This window comes from Pleurodeles waltl, chromosome 2_1 (assembly GCF_031143425.1).
Source record: "Pleurodeles waltl isolate 20211129_DDA chromosome 2_1, aPleWal1.hap1.20221129, whole genome shotgun sequence".
NCBI classification, from domain to species: domain Eukaryota; kingdom Metazoa; phylum Chordata; class Amphibia; order Caudata; family Salamandridae; genus Pleurodeles; species Pleurodeles waltl.
Window position 1 is genome coordinate 93,100,024 of NC_090438.1, and position 18,569 is coordinate 93,118,592.

The 18,569-nt window shown below is 41.9% G+C and overlaps 1 protein-coding gene across 2 annotated transcripts in view; it reads left to right on the plus strand.

Moving 5' to 3' along the window:
* The window catches only part of MTMR8 (myotubularin related protein 8), a 226,249-nt gene that overhangs the window by 38,908 nt on the left and 168,772 nt on the right, over positions 1-18,569 (plus strand). For both annotated transcript variants that reach the window (XM_069210536.1, XM_069210544.1), the window contains exon 3: positions 8,898-9,060. In XM_069210536.1, coding sequence (XP_069066637.1) covers positions 8,898-9,060 — 163 coding nt within the window. The remainder of the gene's footprint in view (positions 1-8,897; positions 9,061-18,569) is intronic.

Consider the following 18,569-nt stretch of genomic DNA (forward strand, 5'->3'; position numbering starts at 1 on the left):
ATATAGTAGGCAGTAAAGACTTGTACAAAGATGTTGATAAATAAAGTATTGGGCTCTGACAAAAGAAATTTGTTAACATTCACACAGTGTGTTAACTTGTTGAAATGGGCTTAACACAGCCAGTTTTTTATATATCACAGTGAAGTTTACCCTTCCAGAATTGACCGGCAAGAAACATGACACCCAAGATCACATAATTCGGTCAGGTGGCGACGTTGTATTAACACTCGTGTCTGCTTATGAAAAGTATCTACAGCAAAGGCACTGGACCAAGTCTCATCTATACTTGTATACTCTTTGCCATTCAACTTAATCACCCCATCATCCTTTCAGCCAACAGTTAGGCCATATCTTGAAGCAGTAAAATCTGCATAAGATGTCAGCACAGGGTCCAACATGTACATCCTATTTCCATGTGTAGACGATTGGGGACGTACAGGGATTTATTATGGTCAAGGTGTTGTATTGCAAGTCTTTGGGCTTTGAAAACTTTATTTTTTATTGGATTTCACAGTAATGGATTAGATTTGTCTGCAGCAGCTGTTCTGCTTTGCTAAGGAGCAGTTTATGGTAACCTACCCAAGGAAACATTTGGGACAGAAAGTAAAGAAAACCAGTCTATCTTGCTTTACCGTTTTGGAGGAAACGCTTCCAAAAGAAAGCAACATTAAACAGATATTTGAATTTAATGGGTTTAACAGTACGATTGCACTAATCAGGGGAGTTTACAGTTTTAATTAACAGATGGCATAACCAAGAGCTGTTGTGTACATGATTGCCCGAAAATATATTTATTCTTCAAGTCAAGCACAGAGTGTCAGTCTCCCTTTATCCAATACTCGTTTTAGAGTGTATTTGCCAGACGTAGCAAGACAAAAACCTTTTATACAGTTGTAGGCTGCCTGTGCTGTGTGTGGTATCCTCACCACCCTCTCCATTAGTTGAACATGCTTTCTGCAGATTAGCAACAAATTCCACAACAGGTAAATTAATACAGCATGAACAATTAGACCATCTGTAGGACTTACTATCTGGTCATGGATGGGGGCCCTGAAGGGCCTCACTTCTTCGGAGGAGAGCTACCCATCCCACTTTCCTTACTGCAGGTGGAGTAGTAGTGTCGGTGCTCACCAGGCATATGATGGAAGGTGTTATAGTAGGGTTTGGAAGGGATGCCTTCTGTGGGTCTTGCCTTCCATCTACTACTATCGAGGTAGAGTAAATTTTTGTTGACCCACTGTGTTTTTTTTAAGCTGCAAGAATACAAGGGTCCGCTCTTAATTTGGGCAAAGACATCACTTTTTTTTGCTCACCCCCTACTAGTGACCTGAATAGAAACCTAGCCCCATTTAAACTTCAGCAGTATTTGTGATAAGTTGCTGTGGCCGTAGATGACTGCCCCATGGCCCTCAAAGTACTGAAGGGCTTGTGTATTTCATTGATTGAACATGTTCTGTCTGGGCCTTTTATTGTCCTAAGAGATGTGAAAATATTCTTTTCCCAACCCTCCTCCATGTTTACAACTCAGACACTTTCTTCTTTAGACTTGGGCATATGTAACTTGCTTCCTGCGGCTCTTTCTCACCATCCTTGAGCACATCATCTCAGGGCTAGTGTGCTGCCTTGGCTGTCAGCGAAAGGCACTGTGAAATTCTCCCCTCAGTGTATAGCACAGATAAAAGTGCCACATTTTTAATCAAAAAAGTGCAAATCTGCTGTTGTGTTCTACTGCTCCTTTTTGATTACAGTGTTGTTCAATCCTGTGTTAGACAGGTAACCTTCTTTTGGAAGCTCTTCAAGCAGCTGAAGAGCTGAACTTTTCACAAGTAATGACTGAAAAAGGCTTTTGCCAGTCTGTATCTGGCTCAGCGTTCATTGGCTACAATATGCCTGAACAGCGGGAATGTGCTCTTCTTATTTTACTTCTGCTGGGGTCCAGTATATGATACAGACTGCATAGTTCAACCTATATGCTTGTCTTAAGACAAATAAAACAACCATTATTTGAGGCACGTTAATTAGCTGTGGTATTTAAACTGTTTTAACTGTTGGTAGTTTGATATCTAGAGACCAGAGAGAGCTAGACACCTTTTTAGGAAAAAGCACGAAACGTGGCTCTTTACTTACTTCAGATTCGATATCCTCGCTCCTCTCACTTGGGTACTTTTACTTGTTTCGGTGGGTAGCACTGGGTGGCCCTGTTGCTGGAGCGGCTGTGCATTATATAAATTTTATTAACATAACATTACTTTGCAAGGCGGTATTACCTGATCTTCCTGGCAAACTAGGCAGTGCAACTACTGATTACTAACCCTTTTTGGTTCCTGTGGTAATGGTGCTTAAACGATGAAGCCTTGCTTTAGAGGCGGTAGTTAGGAGGATGTGATAAATACTACTCTGTTAAAGCAAAAAGGTATTGGAAAGCATGTATTAATTAATCTTAGCTGCTGATAATCACCCTGAGCTCCATTTCAGCCCATCGTTTTGCTCACTGTACTACTGCAGATAGCTTCTCAGCAAATCGGTCATGGCTTCACTCCAGGAAGGACGGTCCATCTCAATCTACTAGGGAACAATCCCTGTGCTTGGGAACACAAGCAATGTGAGACACATTTAATCCTTTTTAGGCCTCATCTTGTGATGCATCTTGTGTCTAACAGCACAATAAGCTAAGAGGAAGAAAATGGTGATAACTGAGGGCCGTAAGACATCCCATTGAAAACATTGATATATTCTTAAAACGAAATAATTTTTATTTACTTAAAACAATGTCAAATAGTAACATATTCACATTGGAAGAAAATCAGGTTCGTGTAGGAGATTTCAGCAGTGGGTTAAAATTCTGAGCATAGGATAGCTTGCGGAGTAAGATACTTCTATACTGTAAAGTGAATGTTATTTCCTTTCAACCTTGGAACCTTATACCTTTCATAGCTTGTTGATTAAGCTAGCATGCCCTAGGGGGCTGCTAGGTCATATGGGCATTGGACAACTTCCCTAGGAACAAAACGTATTCCTCTGCGGGACATCTGCGCTTGTCTGCACTCGGTCCCCAGGATGCTTAGGGTAGATGTTAGAAGTAGCTTTTAGCATTGTGGTTCAGCTGATCTAGATTGTATTGCTTTTTGCCCAGGTGTAGTATCTGGACAGTCTATGGGACCAAACTACACTTGGATGCGAAGTGGCTGAGCTTAATGCAGTTGGGCAACAGCTAGACTATAGTGTCATCCCCTGGGTCAAAACAAGCAGACTGGATTGCAGTTGCATTAAAAAGTCACATGCCACAATAGGCTTACCTTGCAGTCCTCAAGGGGACCAGCAGTCGAGTTCAACCACCCCACCCAACCCCTCAACCTTCCAGGTGGATTTCTCATCACTTCTTTGCTGCAAATCTAGATCATTGTGACTACCCAAACAGATTGAAACGCCACCCATGGGCCGACATTAGTTGTAGCACAATCCCACAAGTGTTAATACATCCTATGTATACTAATGCACCTAGCAGTAGTGTACTCCATACCTGATCATAAGACTGTGTATCAGGTTTCTGATATTGCTGCGGATATTCGGTAGTGGGTATACATGAATCTTTAGTGGTGGGCCACACTTCTGGAGCTTAATTTTGCAAAGTACTACACCCTAGCCTATAGAGTTCCTGTATTAACCTGTATGAAAAGTGAGGCTGCTGCATTCCGGTACAAAAGCCTGGACTTTCAGCCCTTGCCTACCTAATCCCCTGCAACCCATACCACAGCCCCACTCTTAAGGGTGCCCGATATGGTTGTTGGTCTGCATTAGTCCAGTTATTGATATCTACACCTGGTAAATGATGGATAATGATGATGGCGTTTGGGATTTGATTGGTTAAGATTTTGGTCTTTCAGTTTGTCATGTTTCCTAGTTAGGCAACTAAAAGGAAATGTATTGTACTCGAGAGAAGTGGCAGAATGGTGAACACACTAAGGCTGCAATTGCAAGGATACATTAAATCCTAGTCGGACCATGAAACATATATTTGAGAAGTTAGACAAAGCAGAGAAGGGAAGTTAGTCGGGAGACCGGTGACATGTCAGGAGCTACTTGAGTTATTGTCGCACGTTTTACTAATCTATTTGCTGAAATATTTTGCTTGGAATGGTAGGCATACATCTGATTTAATGTGGATAGCATTTTCTTTCTGAAATGCAACACTAGATTACAGCTATGGGAGTGGTAAGATTGTGTGCCTAGCTGGCATGTTTGCCAAAGTCTGAATCATACAGATAAAGTCAGACTATATCTAGTTCTTACACAGAGTTTACATCTCTGTATAGTGAAATGCTTGTGGTGTAATGCTGAGTTATAGTTGTAAGAACGTTATTTCATTATTTCGTTTGTCCTTCGCCATATTAAGATTGTTTTGCTTAGCTATTTGTTGCTCACAGTACTCCTGTATAAAACGCTAGAAGACGCGTTTCAGTTCTTTCTGAAATGTGAGTCTCTCCAACACCACCGCTAAGCTATATTTCTAAAAGGGTACAGTTGTACAATTACACAATGATGTTTAATGTGCACTAGTTTATTAGGATATTACACACACAGTGTGCACTTACATTTCACTTTTAGTAGTTGTTAGAAGGCTACTAACAATAGACTTAATTTATTTCCTGAATGTTATCGGCATCAGACACAAGTCAAAACCAAGTTAGTAACAGTGTTTTTTTTTTTTAATGCCTTGGGCATTATCACGCAAAGCCAACCAGGAACGTTATATGTGTCTCCTAGATTTCCATATTTAAGGGTATTCAAAATGTGCCAGGGAAATGTGCTACCATTGACACCTTCTCCAGGCCTCGTCTTGTAACCAGTGAATGCTTTCAGCTTGATTACCTGCACTAGTAGTTTCTCATTACTTCATGTGCAATTGAGATTTACCGACTTTTTGCCACCATTCAAATGAACGTATAAATAGATCACAAGAATTCAGCACGATAGGTCAGTGAGTGCAGAGATGTTGTGTGGTCTGTAGATCAGCGATTTATGTCGTTTGAATTATGGTGTGTGTGAGGGGTTGGGTTCTGAGCCCAATTTCCCCTTCCAGGTTTTTTTTATTTTGCACCTTCTAGTTTTTGGATCACTGTTGTGAGACTCCCACCACCACCCCCACCTCCACTCTTAATAGTGTCTAACCCACTGTGAGAATTTGTCCGAATGGTTTTGAGTAATAACCACCAGTGCCCTCCTTTTAAAATGAGTCGAACTGCTGCTCATCTGGAGTCAGAGGTCTGGTCATATGTGAATACTTGTACACACTGCTATGTATGCTGAACGGGGTGACTTTCGTCTGACTTAGCCTGGCATCTGCGCACAGGTAGCCTTGGCGAAGATGATACCTGTTATGAATTGGTTATGGCTTGTGCTGGCCGTAAAATGTATTTACCATCCAAAAAAAGGCGCAATTTATTTTTAATAAAGTGCAAGTCCATAGCACTTAACTATATTTGCTCCTTGGTAAGAATTGTGCAAAATACAATTATGCATTGCTTCAGTCTAGAAAAGCCATTCATATATATTTTTTAATGTTATTTGGGTCCCAAAACAGATACAATATTAGTTTGCCATATATGTGTTCCTTGATGCCGTTTGATATTTGTCATATTTTCCTGAACTAGCCCTATAACAAGATTCTGGTTTTAAACTACCATGCTAGGCCAGTTTAATTACTTTGCTGGCCAGCTGCCAGTTTGAAGGGCTCTCCCTGAACAGTGGTACACCTTAGGGGTTGAGGGAATCAGACTTTTCCTGTAAGAGGAAGGTGATGGGGTCAATCTGTGTAGAGTGATAAGTTAACATGAGTCTGGAGAGGTCTTACTTATAGGGACAAATAGGAAAAGTCACTAATCAGACCACATATTCCCTTTGAAGTTGGGGGCGGTGGAGGCAGGAGGCATTGTAGTGTTAGGCCAGGACTCAGCTAGGCTGAAGGAAGAAGTTACTTGAAAAATAGCTTGCTTTTGCTCTGCTTTAAAAAAAGAAAAAGCCCAAAATGCCACGCCTGGTGATGGATGAGCCTGCAGGTTGTTCCCAGGAAATGCCAGTTAGGGTGCGAGGGGTGCTGTAGCATCTCTGGATTGCATAGGGGTGTCCACCTTCTGGAAATCTCCCTCCACTTTTAAATCCCTGCACAGAGGCATAGACATCCAGAGCATAACAGCCACAGGTCAGACTAGCTCGCTGATGATCCCCTATCCGGAGTGGAAGGACTCTGGACGTGTACTTCTGTGACTCTGTTGGACTGTTTCCAGGCACTGACTTCCCAACGCCCTCTGGTGGACAGTATACAGTGAATTTGCTTGGGACCCTGAAGGAGAAGGTTCTGTTGGACTTCTGTATACTGGTACTGTGATGGGTACCCCTGGAGGAGGTTCCACGTACCTCTGGACACACAAGTATTCTGCAAGTGGCAGGCTGTTGCAGGGCCCTGGGAGTGAAGGCATCTAGTGTAGCTAACCTTTAGGTGCTGCAGCAGGAAGCCCCAGTTCCAGCAGCCTACCAATGGCAAGGGCAGGAGGACAGGTCAGGAGCTTTTTCCGTCCTACCGTTGCTTGTAAAGAAAAGCAGTAGTGCTAGGCAAGGATAACTTTACTAAAACCACTTGGAAAAAAAGTCAGAAAATTTAGAGGCTCTGATGCCCTTACATGAACACTTCTGGTAGTTAGAGCGTACAACCAAGAGCAAAAGGAACAAACCTCATTCAAACCGGTCTAACAGTGCCAGAGCTAGTTTGTTTAGCCCTTCCATTGTGGCATTTCTCGGCAGCTCTCTGAGACAACCAGGACCAGTAAACTCATACCACAACTATACTTTTGTTTTAAATATAGTAGCCCCCGAGCCCCTTGCGTTGTAAGTTCCTTTAGTTGACCGGCATGTTTGTTGGCACAGTTGCATTCTATATTTAAATTCCCCCCCCCCCCCCCCCCCAAATTCCCCGACCCCTTTGATTGGTGTAGGAACAAAACACTAACAGAGGTGACCCTCTGAGGAACCCCAAATCTGCAAGGAGTGCTGCCCCATCCCCAACATGCAGGGCTCACCAAGAAAAGCACTGCTGCACTATCCTGCACCCCTTCCCGCATGGTGACCTGCAGCTTGGGAGATAGACAGGCACGAGCTGGAAGTGGACCAGCTCACAGTTCGGCATTTTGTAACCCTATGAAAAACCCCAGGCCTCACCAAAGAGTGTGCCACAGGTCATAAAACCTCCCCATAAACCTGTGCGGGCAGAATTAAAATGTATGTATTTGGTAAGCAGAACTGCAAGAGAGCAGAGGCAACACAGAATTATAATTTTGCTAAGGACCTCCTTGGAGCATTAGTGGGCCTCACATAAATCCTTAGAGTGCCAATCTTCAAATCTATGTTTTCCATCCTATTTTTCCAGGCTTCCTCAAAATGACTGTAGGAGAGTTTTTTATTCAGGTTTTTACGCTGTTCTGGAGCTGGTTGCTTTTGCCTAGTGTGTCTGGGGTGCATGGATCTTTGTTGATAGGCTCTCTGGCTTTGCTAGGCAACCGTGTTAAAAGTAGAAATGGGACTCTGAAAAGACATGTTTACTGTTTTAAGTTTTATTATTGCAGGTTTGTTGTAGTCACAAGTAAATTTTAAATCTTACGTATTCTTTTTTAATATTGTTGAGAGATTGCATTGAAACGGAGGGGCCTATGTTTAACCGTATGGTGGCACCATAACCAAACCAGTAGGCCTCCTTGTTTACTAAGGCACTTCCCATCACCATGGTGGGTGTTCGACCCATAGTAGATATTGTTTTTTGGTAGTATTGTCTGCTGGTGTACAGATCGTTAGAGGTGCCTCTGGCATGTGTGGCTTAGGTCACCTTCAAGGGTTTATTTGACCTATGTGACCTTTCTTTGTTGTGTGCACTGTTTTAGTTTGTGAGGCCATTTAAAGGGCTTCTGAAACACACAAAAGCTGATGGGAAGCAGCTTGCAATATGTCTAACCACTGGCAGTAGCTTGGGTAGCACTCCCACCCATTGTTCTTTTGCTCACCATGCCATCTCAGTGTCGACCCAGTTTTATGCAAACCTGTCTTTAGCCTGCTCCAGTGGGAACAGTCCAGCCCGAATTGCCAAACCAGGGCCTCGTGAACTGGAACACAAGCAACCCAGGCTCGGTTTCGCCCTAGTTTTGGGCTGGGTTGCATGTTTTCCAGTTTAGGAGTATCTGGCCTGGCAGTTCGGGCTGGACTGTTCCCATGAGGAGCAGGGCCAGGGCTAATTTGCATATATCTGGGTTCAAACATAGGTGGCATGGTGAGCCAGAGAATGATGGATTTGGACGCCACTTCGAGTCACCGCCAGTGTTTAGACAAATTGCAAGCATTCCTCCCATCATTTTTTGTGTGCTAAGCCCACAATGCTGAGCATGAATTACAGTTACTTGATGTCTCACAGCGCATAGTATATTAACAGCTCTATTTTACTAATCTGTATTCCAGACTAATACTTTAGGAATCACATTTAATGTATGTTTTGTGTTCAGGCTGCAAACCACTGTTGCATGGCACCTGCTCCTTGTTGTTTTCTTTATTTTGTTTTAATCCGGATGAGTCTCTCCAGGAGAGTAAGACATCTTCCACAGGGCATGTGACAACCGAATGTGTGAGGAAGATGCATTTCATCTCAGTCTCATTGATTTGTGACTTTTTTTACCTCTACGATCATGAAACACAATCTAACACCAGCTAACTTTGTTAAAATTATAGTTTTCCAAATGCTGTCCAAGTATGAGTTCTGGAGTCAGATTTGTGTAAGCACTTTGAAAATCCTGGCTGTGTTGTTTAAAGCATGTAAATAAAGTGTTGTAATTTTAAGTAATGCAAATATTGCTTTGTTTCAGATAATACATCACCACATTGCCACAGTTGAAAAGTTGCCACTGACCACCAATGGATGCCCATTATTGATTCACTGTAAGAACTTTCGTGTTTTGCACTTTGTCCTTGTACGGGAAAGAGACTGCCATGACGTTTACACCTCCTTGCTTAAGCTCTCACAACCAGGTAAATGGGAGTGTGGGGAAGGCATTTTGCGTGTGGCTTGTTAATGTGCTTTTACTAACTTTATGAAATAGTAATTAGTTCAAGTTTTTGGGGTAATGTTTATGGCTACTCCTGTCACATAGGCATGTCTTGAATGTACCATGAGCTTTGTATAGTCATACACTTGTAAGATCAAAGATGCATGTACTTGTAGCTCTGCTTACATCACCCTTCAGTTTTATTATTTCTGCTTGGATAGACACATAAGAACTGTTCCATGGCCCTGCTTCATCGATCGGGATCCTTCTTAACATGTAGGTCACTTTGTGTTGTGTGGCATGTATCTCTTTTAGGATTCACTCTTGTTTATTGGAAGTCTTAATAATAACACATAAGCCAGGATTAAAATCATAAACTTTTCAAACTTGGATTTCACGCTGCCCCTCTTCAACCAAGACTAAACTGCTTGGTTCATTGAGCTGCCAATTTCAAACCAACAAAGATGGTCACTTCTTAGTTCTGATCTGTTTCTGCCTCAGTCTACCACGTCTTGATCCGAGGTTCCTGACAGCCAAAAAGTTCGGTGTTGCTTGTGGATCTGTAAGGAGAATTCCTTCCTGTTGTTCTTGATGTGGAGTTTGTCTATATACCGCACAGAAACCTCATGCCCTGCTGCCAGCTAATCATATATATATATTTTTTCATAGATTCTTGTTTGGGTGGTTCTGGTGAGATCAGAGAACTTCACTTTCAGAACTCTGTTTTTAAACTCTGCACAGCTAGCACCCTCCCGCTGTATTGATTATCCCTTTTCAAGTAGGATAGTCTGTTCTCCAAATGCCTTCCCTTTCACTCCTTTTGCTGGTGAAACACTTTGTAAATCTATTTGTTTGGGCCCATAAGGGCAGCACCTCAGTTTGTTCAAACTGCTGGAGCAGATGTCTGATGTCCTCTGATTCAGACAATGAAGACACCCCAAGGGTCCTCAGTTTGAGCCTGGGCTACGTTGTTGACCCTCTATACATCACTTCCCATCCCTATTGTTGCTGGTATGACAGTCTTTAAATGTACTCTGATGCTGAAGTGTCCCATTATATTCCTCCAGTTGGTGCTCTGAGTTGGTGAGCTTCTCTGTGCACCTACTCTCGCCTCTGTTTTTTTTTTTCAGTTCTTTCAGGTTGCTCTTTATTGAGGACATCATCTTCTGAAATGTTTTATTTGTAGCAGCTAGTTCCTGCAGTAGGTATTTCAACACTGAGTGAGGCTGGTACTATGTGGGTCTTCAGTCTCATCTACTTCCCCATCACGCTGTGAGGTGGAGCAACTCTGCAGGTTTAAAGTTTTTCTTCTTTTTGGCTCCCTTGTGTTTAATCACTTTAGGAAGCATGTTGTGTTGTTCTCTGCAGCAGAAAAATGCTACAAGCATAAATTATGGTTCTATGATCCTCGAGTGCCTCAAGTGTCACCTATCACGTTGGTGCACAGTCTGTGATCTCTATTTTTCATGATCACTGTATTGCCACAGCACTGTCTTGTCACATCATTTTACACCCTCAATTACATTGTAGCCACAGTAAGCTGCAGGTGCCTATGGTTTCCTCCGAGGCTGGCTCCCTCAAGCCCTGCTAAAATTACTCCTGCAGTTTCCTCAATCCTGAGTATGGATCACCTTAGTTCCTGTTGCAATATTCTCTGTGTTTTTGTGCATCATATGCCTAGCAGCCTTTCTAATGAGCAGCTGCACCCTGCTGAAGCACCATATTGGATTTCGACAGATGTGGGAAACCAGGGTGCAATGCAGTATTCTACTCAGACCATTTAGGGCTTCATAGATTCTGGTTAATAAGTGTTTCTCTGGTTCCGTCTACCCTGCTGCTATTACCGGCCCCAGTCTAGAAGCTGCACAAGAGCCCAGCAGAATTGTGTTCCTCCAGGAGCTCGACAAGCTTGAGTCCCCATGTATCTGTTTTAACTGTCTTGGTTTGTCATTAGGCTGTTGCCCTAAACATTGGGACTGAAATGTGGATCCTCTTTCTTTGTCTTCTGAAATGACTGATTTCTAGCTAGTATACTGGTCCCATATATAGCCTTGTAAACTATCTTGAAAACTCTTATCAACTCTATTATAATCAGTCATCTCAGTTCATGATTGGAGGATATGTGTGCATATCTTCTAGAGCTAAACGTAAGTTAAGCTGTAGCGTTAAGGGCAGCTTTTAGATGAATGAGGTGGATTCTGGGGATGGCATATAGAAAAATGTAGATGAACAGTCTTTGAAAAGTGGAAATGATTAAACCACTGTTTTGAAGTCATATGTGGGATACAGGATTTTATTCCTTGGAGCCACTTATGTGGTCTTGGGCTTGTAAAGTGTAAATATGGCCATACAAATTCAGGTTGTTCTGGAATATAAAACTTTGATTTAGTACTAACATCAGTGGTAGGTTTACAGTCCTTTAGTTATATAGGATGAAGGCAGGATTACACCTGTTTGGAGGATTGAGGAAAGATATGATAGGTGTAGAAAATCTGTTTTCAGTTGGTTTAGTATTGTGAAAAGTCATCCAGGATTTAGGTTCCTCTTAGGGTTTGTTGGTGTCCTCTGTTAAGTAGCCTTTTAAACACAGTTGTGTCATCTGTGTCAGGACATGTGGATGTTTTGATATTCTCAGGATGGAACTAAAGGATTCTAAATGTGGACTGAAGAATGCTGGGATAAGTATGGATTCTTGTTGAGGGGTGAGGGGCAAGTAAGATAGAGAGAGAGACTGATTTTGTTTGTCTGCAGATGTTTGTAAAATAAGATTCAAATTCTCTCAGGACTGTGCCACTGATCCTCTTCCAGTCTTCTGAGATTTTTAATGAGGGAAGAATGGTTGACTGTGTTAAATGCTACTGACTGGACAAGAAGAGAGAGCAAGCAGGATTCATCTTTGTTTAGGATGTGCAGCACTGTATCCATATTGTGTAGAATTGTAATCTATACTGGAACCACGCCAAGGAGGTTGCTCTGTTTAAAGAAAAGATTAAGTTGTTTTGTGACAACACTCTCCAGCAATTTATGAGGCTGGTTTGGTGTGATACAGAAGTTAATTAGGTCTTCAGGATTAGCAACTAAGAGCATGAATAAACAAGAGACCTATCCCAATTCTCAGGCAGTAAGGAGCTTTTCCTTGATCACATCAGCCAGTAATGGAGTGAGGGAGAAACTTATGTTTTTCACCATGGTGGGTGAAATTAGATCAGTGAATTCACAGGAGGCTCTGAGATCTTTGATTTGGGTTAGATGGTCACATTGCAGAATCTGTTTGAATGATGAACAGCCCTCTGTATCTTGGGGGTTATGATATATAATATTACCTAGTGACGGTTGCCACTAGGTAGTTATAGTTAGGATCATATTTCCATTGAAAAAGTGTTTTTTGACTCACCTATCTTTGGCGCCATTTGACAAATCTTCACAAAAAGCTTCCCAAAAAAGTGTTGCAATGATTCTTATTGTGCACGGAAAGATTTGGGGGGATCTGTCAAGCGGGGGCTGGGAAAAGGTGGCTGTCAAAAACGTTTTGTTTCCCGTGTTAATTCCCATAGGATCTTTGGACACAACCACAGCCCAAACCACTGGACGGAATTAGACCAAATTTGGCAGAAAGGTGGCTTTCGATATGCATATCACTCTTTCGCTTATTTGGTGTAAATCAGTTGAGTCTTTTTCGAGAAATTTAGGGAAATCCAAATTTGTCTCTGAAGCTGCAGCCAAGCCACAGCAAACTCTCCAGTTTCAGAGAGCGGGACCTGTGAAGCAGGTCCCCCTGTCTGAAAGCGGACCTTTCATCTCTGTCCACTGCACACCTGCAGGGAACAGAAATGAAAAGTTTAAGTTTAAAACAGCTCCTTGCTTGCTTGAGCAATGGCACTGTGAGGGAAGCCTTAAGGCTTCCCCTGCCGTGCCAGATAGCCCGTAAAGGGCATTTTGTTAACATAAAAATAAATAAATAAACAAATAAATATGTAGGAACCGCGCTGGAGCCCTTTAGGTCTCCTTTACGGTCCCAGATAGCCCGTAAAAGGGCTAAAAAAAAAAAAAAGCACAAAAAAACCAGAAAGAAAAACAATAGCTCAGCATGAAGGTCTCAGACCTTTGCATTAAGGGTTTGAGTCGAGCTGGATTAGTTTCCCCTTTTTTTTAATACAAATTATAATTTTAATAAATGACAGATACATTTTTTAATTCAGATTGTACAGAAATCTCATTCTAAGTATATCAGACATCAAAGCCCAAAAAACTCTAAGTTTCTCTCCCGCTCACTTTACTTCTCTCTTTCAATTTCTTCCATTCACACACCAACTCAGACCCTCATGCACTCACTCACAGCCAGTTAGACCCACACGCACAGACCCACTGAGACAGTTATGCACCCACTCACACACCATCACACTCCCACTGGCAACCTCATCACCCATTCACAGACCTGCGCACACACTGATCTACACACTCTCACACCCAGACACTCTGACAGCCTCGCTCACTCCCAGATACACCCTTGAACACATATTCTCACACCCAGAGAGGCCGCGGCCAATTTTTGCCAAGGGCTGTGCACAGCATGGAGTTGGGTGGTTAGGGGGATTGCCCGCAGGCCAGCCCTTGCGGTCAACCCCTAATCGCACGGACGAAGGCTGTGCATGGTGCAAGGTTGGGTGTTTATACAGGTTGGGCCTAGGCCAGGCCCTGTGGCCAACCGCTGCCTCGCACGGCCTTTGGCGGTGGTTGGATTAACATATAGTAATGTAAATTACTATACGTTAAAAAGAAAAACCTAGAAATTCACAGAAAAAAACAAAGGTTTACAGGGAAGTTAGTGATTTATATATATATATATATATATATATATATATATATATATATATATAACAATTCCCCAGTTTTTTACTGTGTTGGACGTGTCCAGAGGCTAATTACTCCACATATTAATTAATTGAAGACATCTTCTATCCCATCTTTCATATTATCACTGTAACATTTGCAATAAAATTATTCATGAGACAACTGTGCATGGCGAAGGGACTAGTTACGGTTACTTGAAAGTACTCTAACTGCTGAATTTCCATGGTTTTGTTCGAGCACATTCAGAACGTAACTATAACGTCCCTGTAACCTTTGTTTTTTTTCCAGTAAATATATATATTTATATAGTCATTAAAAAAAACAAAGGTTAGAGGAATGTTAGTTTGTCTCACATTTCAAAGCTACAAAACTATAGGAAGTCAGCTGTTATAGTTATCTTAGCTATTTACCTTAGCTAACTATAACTTGCAGTCCCCCACCCCCCAATGCACTGCTTATGACCTCACAGATTAAATAACTCATGACATGGTAACCCCCTTTTCTTTTTTTATATTTTCCCTGGTGGTGGTGGTCCCTGGGATGAGAGGTAATATATATATTGTTGCAAAGTCATTTTTTTAGCCTGTTAACCCCCATTATTTTTTTGCTGACTGGTACTGCTGATAACTGACTCTGACTCTGACTGTGCCCTGGGCTCTGTTAGCCAGACCCAGGTCAGTGCTATGTTAAAACACACGTCGTAGAGTACACTATGTATTAGGGTACCCTTCCAATTGGCCTGACATACCATGTAAGAACCTAGTATATAATAGGGCAAGGGTCTACAATCAGCCTATAAGCCCCTAATATATAATAGGCCATGGAGATTAGATGCACAACAGAATTTCTGCACTTGCATGAGTGCACTGCTGTGTGCTTTCTTTCCTTTTAACTGCAGGCCTGCCTTGTAGCCTTTCTTTAAAAGTTAAATTCATACTATTTGCATGACAGCCCCTATAAGTCCCTAGTAAATAATATGGTAAGGGAGTGCCAACTACCTATAAGATCCTAGTACATATTAAGGCATGGAAGTAGAGGCCCAGCAGAATTTCTGCCCTTTGCATGTTGCCACTGCTGGAGTTTTCTGTTATTTTTAAATGCAGCCTGACTCGGCAGACTGCATTTAAATGGAAGTAGTGTCTCAATTCGACTTTGGTACTATTGGCACTTTAAATGTGATGTCTCCCCTAGGTGTCCCAGGTGTGGGAGGTCACACAACTGTAAGCAGGGGCTTTACAAAAGATGTTTTATAAACCCTGGTGAAGGAAAAACTGAACATGTATTTTTCCCCCATTGTAGATACTGGCCTTCATAGGCTGTCAGTAATATTGTATTTCATTGTAATTATAGTAAGGAAAAGTCATTCAATGACTTAAAAGATTTGTTTTGATAAATCCAGCAAAGTGACATTGGTGAATTTATCACAACTTGTACAGAAAAGACGTTATAATGCTTTTCTTTCTGTAAGCCTCTGATTGGTCAGTGCTAACAGGATTAGCAGAGCTGCTTGATTAAGTGATAAGTGGCTGTCCAGGGGAGAGCCTATCTGATGAAGGGCAGCTCTGGGGCTACACAGGATTGCCAGAGCAGGGGGAGGGGTAATAAAACATACAGCCTCAAAGGAGAGCAGGATAGGAGGGAATGCCAAATCCCCTAACCCCCACCTTCTGGACCCCTCAGCCAGATATCAGGCTTAAGGAAGGAATTTGCAGATGTTAGGACGAGGACATCTATGGAAATGAGCCACACTGGGGTATGATTTAGTCCGCTCTTACTGCTCTGCTGAAATTTGGCCATCATGGATTTTGGAAGAATGGTGCTTTCTGGGGCAGGAATATGCCACATTTTGGAGGAATTGGTTATGCATCTGGGCGTCACTCTTCATTCTATTGGTCGAGGTGCTCCCCATCCTGATGACCAGGAGCTGGGAATAAATATCTGAGAGGTGCACCGTACATAGCCTCTCAGATCTGCTGCCTGAAACTACAAGAGGAAGGAGGACTGCCCTGCTGGAACCTGGATCTGCATCCTTAGCCTGCACTTCTGAGTGAACTGCGCCTGCTGCACAATCTGGTACTACAGCCCTGGGGATGGTGCCTTGCTTCAAGACGGACTCAGGAGTGGACTCCGTGCAGCTCCAGGTTAACAGAGCTTCACCTGCATCATCCCCAGCAGAAGTCCCCAGGCTGGAGTGCATCCAGTGGACTTTAAAGGATTTGTCCAGGTGCATTGTGGGAATTGTGGTCCAACTTTCCCAGGACCATCCAGAAACACCTGAAGTTTGGAGGTGTTTAAAGAATTTTGGTAAAGTTGGCACTTTGTTTTTTCTAAGCATTAGGAAGTGTTTATTCTTTAAGAAATTCATATCTACGGATTCAAAGATCAACCAGGAGATTCCAGGCCATTGGACTTCTGTTTTGGACCTGCAAGGAGGACCTCAGGAAACACCTCCTGAAGTTTGGAGAATGTTGGTAAAGTTGGCACTTAGTGTTTCTAAGTACTAGAAAGTGTTTATTCTTTAAAAAATCATATCTCTGGTTCCCTACATTGGAGTTTTGTCAGTTCAGTGTCTCTTTATAACATTTTTATAAATTGGTGTGGGATTTGTATTGTGTGTTGTGTCTCACTTATTTACTGTATTGGTGTTTTTGAATGCTTTACACTCTTGTCTCTGTGTCAAGAGGCACAACAGGCCAGCGGAACTTTTTAATTATCTCAAGCATCTTCTCGGATGATCTTTGGCCTGGCTGATCTTGGATTTGAAGAAAGTGGCCTTTGTTTCAAAGATACCTTTTTGGATCCTTTGATGTTCAGGATTTCTCTTGACAGAGGTTTGGTGACATATATATATATTATATCTATATATATCCAAACTCCATTTCTTTCTTCAAGTGGTTGTTTCTATATCTGAGACTTAATTTTATTCTGGATTTTCAGTTTGTTTTAATAGAGCATCTTAAGTCATAAGTTTGGTAAACAGATCTGTCATCAAATTAGTCTCATGTTCTCCAGGGTTTTTAATTTGCTTGGAGGTTTTCTGCATGAGGCATAATAATTTATTTTAAGTGTGACCCAAACACTTAATTTTACTTTGAATGAATGTTTTGATGCAAATAAGAGTGAATGGTAGACGAGGCTGATCTGAACAGTCCTCTAGTATGTGGGTTTCTTTTAGAACAGTGCCTTTTCTGAAATAGGTCGTCAAGCGTTGTGCAGGTCAAATCGGTGGACTGTTCAGCATAGTTTTTCAAGACAGTTATTTTTAAGAAAGTGGGACAGCTACGATAGAGCTGTGGCTTTTGAACACCCAAGTGGAGGCTGAAGCCTTCCTAATAATGCTTTACTAATCTGAGCTGGATCTTTCAGCTATGAATTCCATCAGTTGTTCAACAAATATGAGCCTATCCCTGGGTAGACACTAAATAACATGAGCTTGATCTTTGAGGTTTTTACTTGAGTGGGCGGGCAGTGGAAAGAAAGGAATTGCTCAGTTGGGTGATGTTTTTGTTGAGTGGGTGTTTTAAGTATAACTATAACACCTCTGCCTGATTGTTACCTTCAAGATTAAATGCAAGATCAGGTAGCCTTGTATCAACAAGAGGTCTAAAAGTGGCTGGGAGGGGGCTGTTAGCTATCAGGAATAGTAAGTCCATGGAGTTAGACAATATCAGGTCTGCAGTATCTAGCTGATGGTTGCTGCAGATCTACAGAAAACATTTGAGCGTGGAAATCCTGGTTTTATTAAAGAGTGTCCTGCAGATGGGAACTTTGATGACATTGCAGGAGATTTCATTGTTTTTAGTTTTTATTTTATGATGATGGTGACTTCTGTTGTTCGTGACGTGTGCTGTAAGATAAAATCGGCTAACCTCTCTGTTAAAGACTGGGAGCTCTTTTATGTTGGTTAGGTTTCTTTGTTGTTTCAAGGGCTGCTCCCTAGTTGTGTCATGGAGGAGCAGAAAGAGAATCAGGAGTGTAGGCTGGAATTAGCACAAATTTCTAGAGCTGTCATTGTTATGATTATCACTCTTATGGAGGTGATGCAGTCTAATCTCAAGAAGAACAAAATTGGCATGGGTTGGGCAGAGAGTCATTCAGCAAATGGTCTCACCAGGCACAGAAGTAGAGAGGGTATAGCCTCAGACTACATAGGGTGGGTGGTGATATAAGGACAAAAAAAAAAGATTGGCAAGGGTTGTATGTGCAAGAATTACGTTGATGGATGGGTCTAGGGTATTCTATAGTGTACAGAAGAGATTTTTCTTCTAATTGTGCATGTATTCTTTTTTGGGAATTATGATTATTTTTTATGTTTCTATGGACTGTGTGAAATACTTTTTCACCATTTATGTTAGACATATCCAAGAGAATCTGGAAAAAAGCCACCCCTTTGCACAATTCTACTTAGCTTTAGGGTCAACTTTCTTTCCATTCAGGCATCCTATATGTAACATTTTGCATCCCATGTGAATTCAGTGGATTAGTCTTGTACATTTGGTCTTTGGGGTCTAAATTAGGAATACATAAGTTGTTTGTGTCTTCAGTGCCTTTAATTTTGTTATATTTTTTGTACGGTTGTTGAAGTTGTTTCGTATACATTTGTGGTCTTTAATTTATGTGTCAACGCACATACTGTCAGTC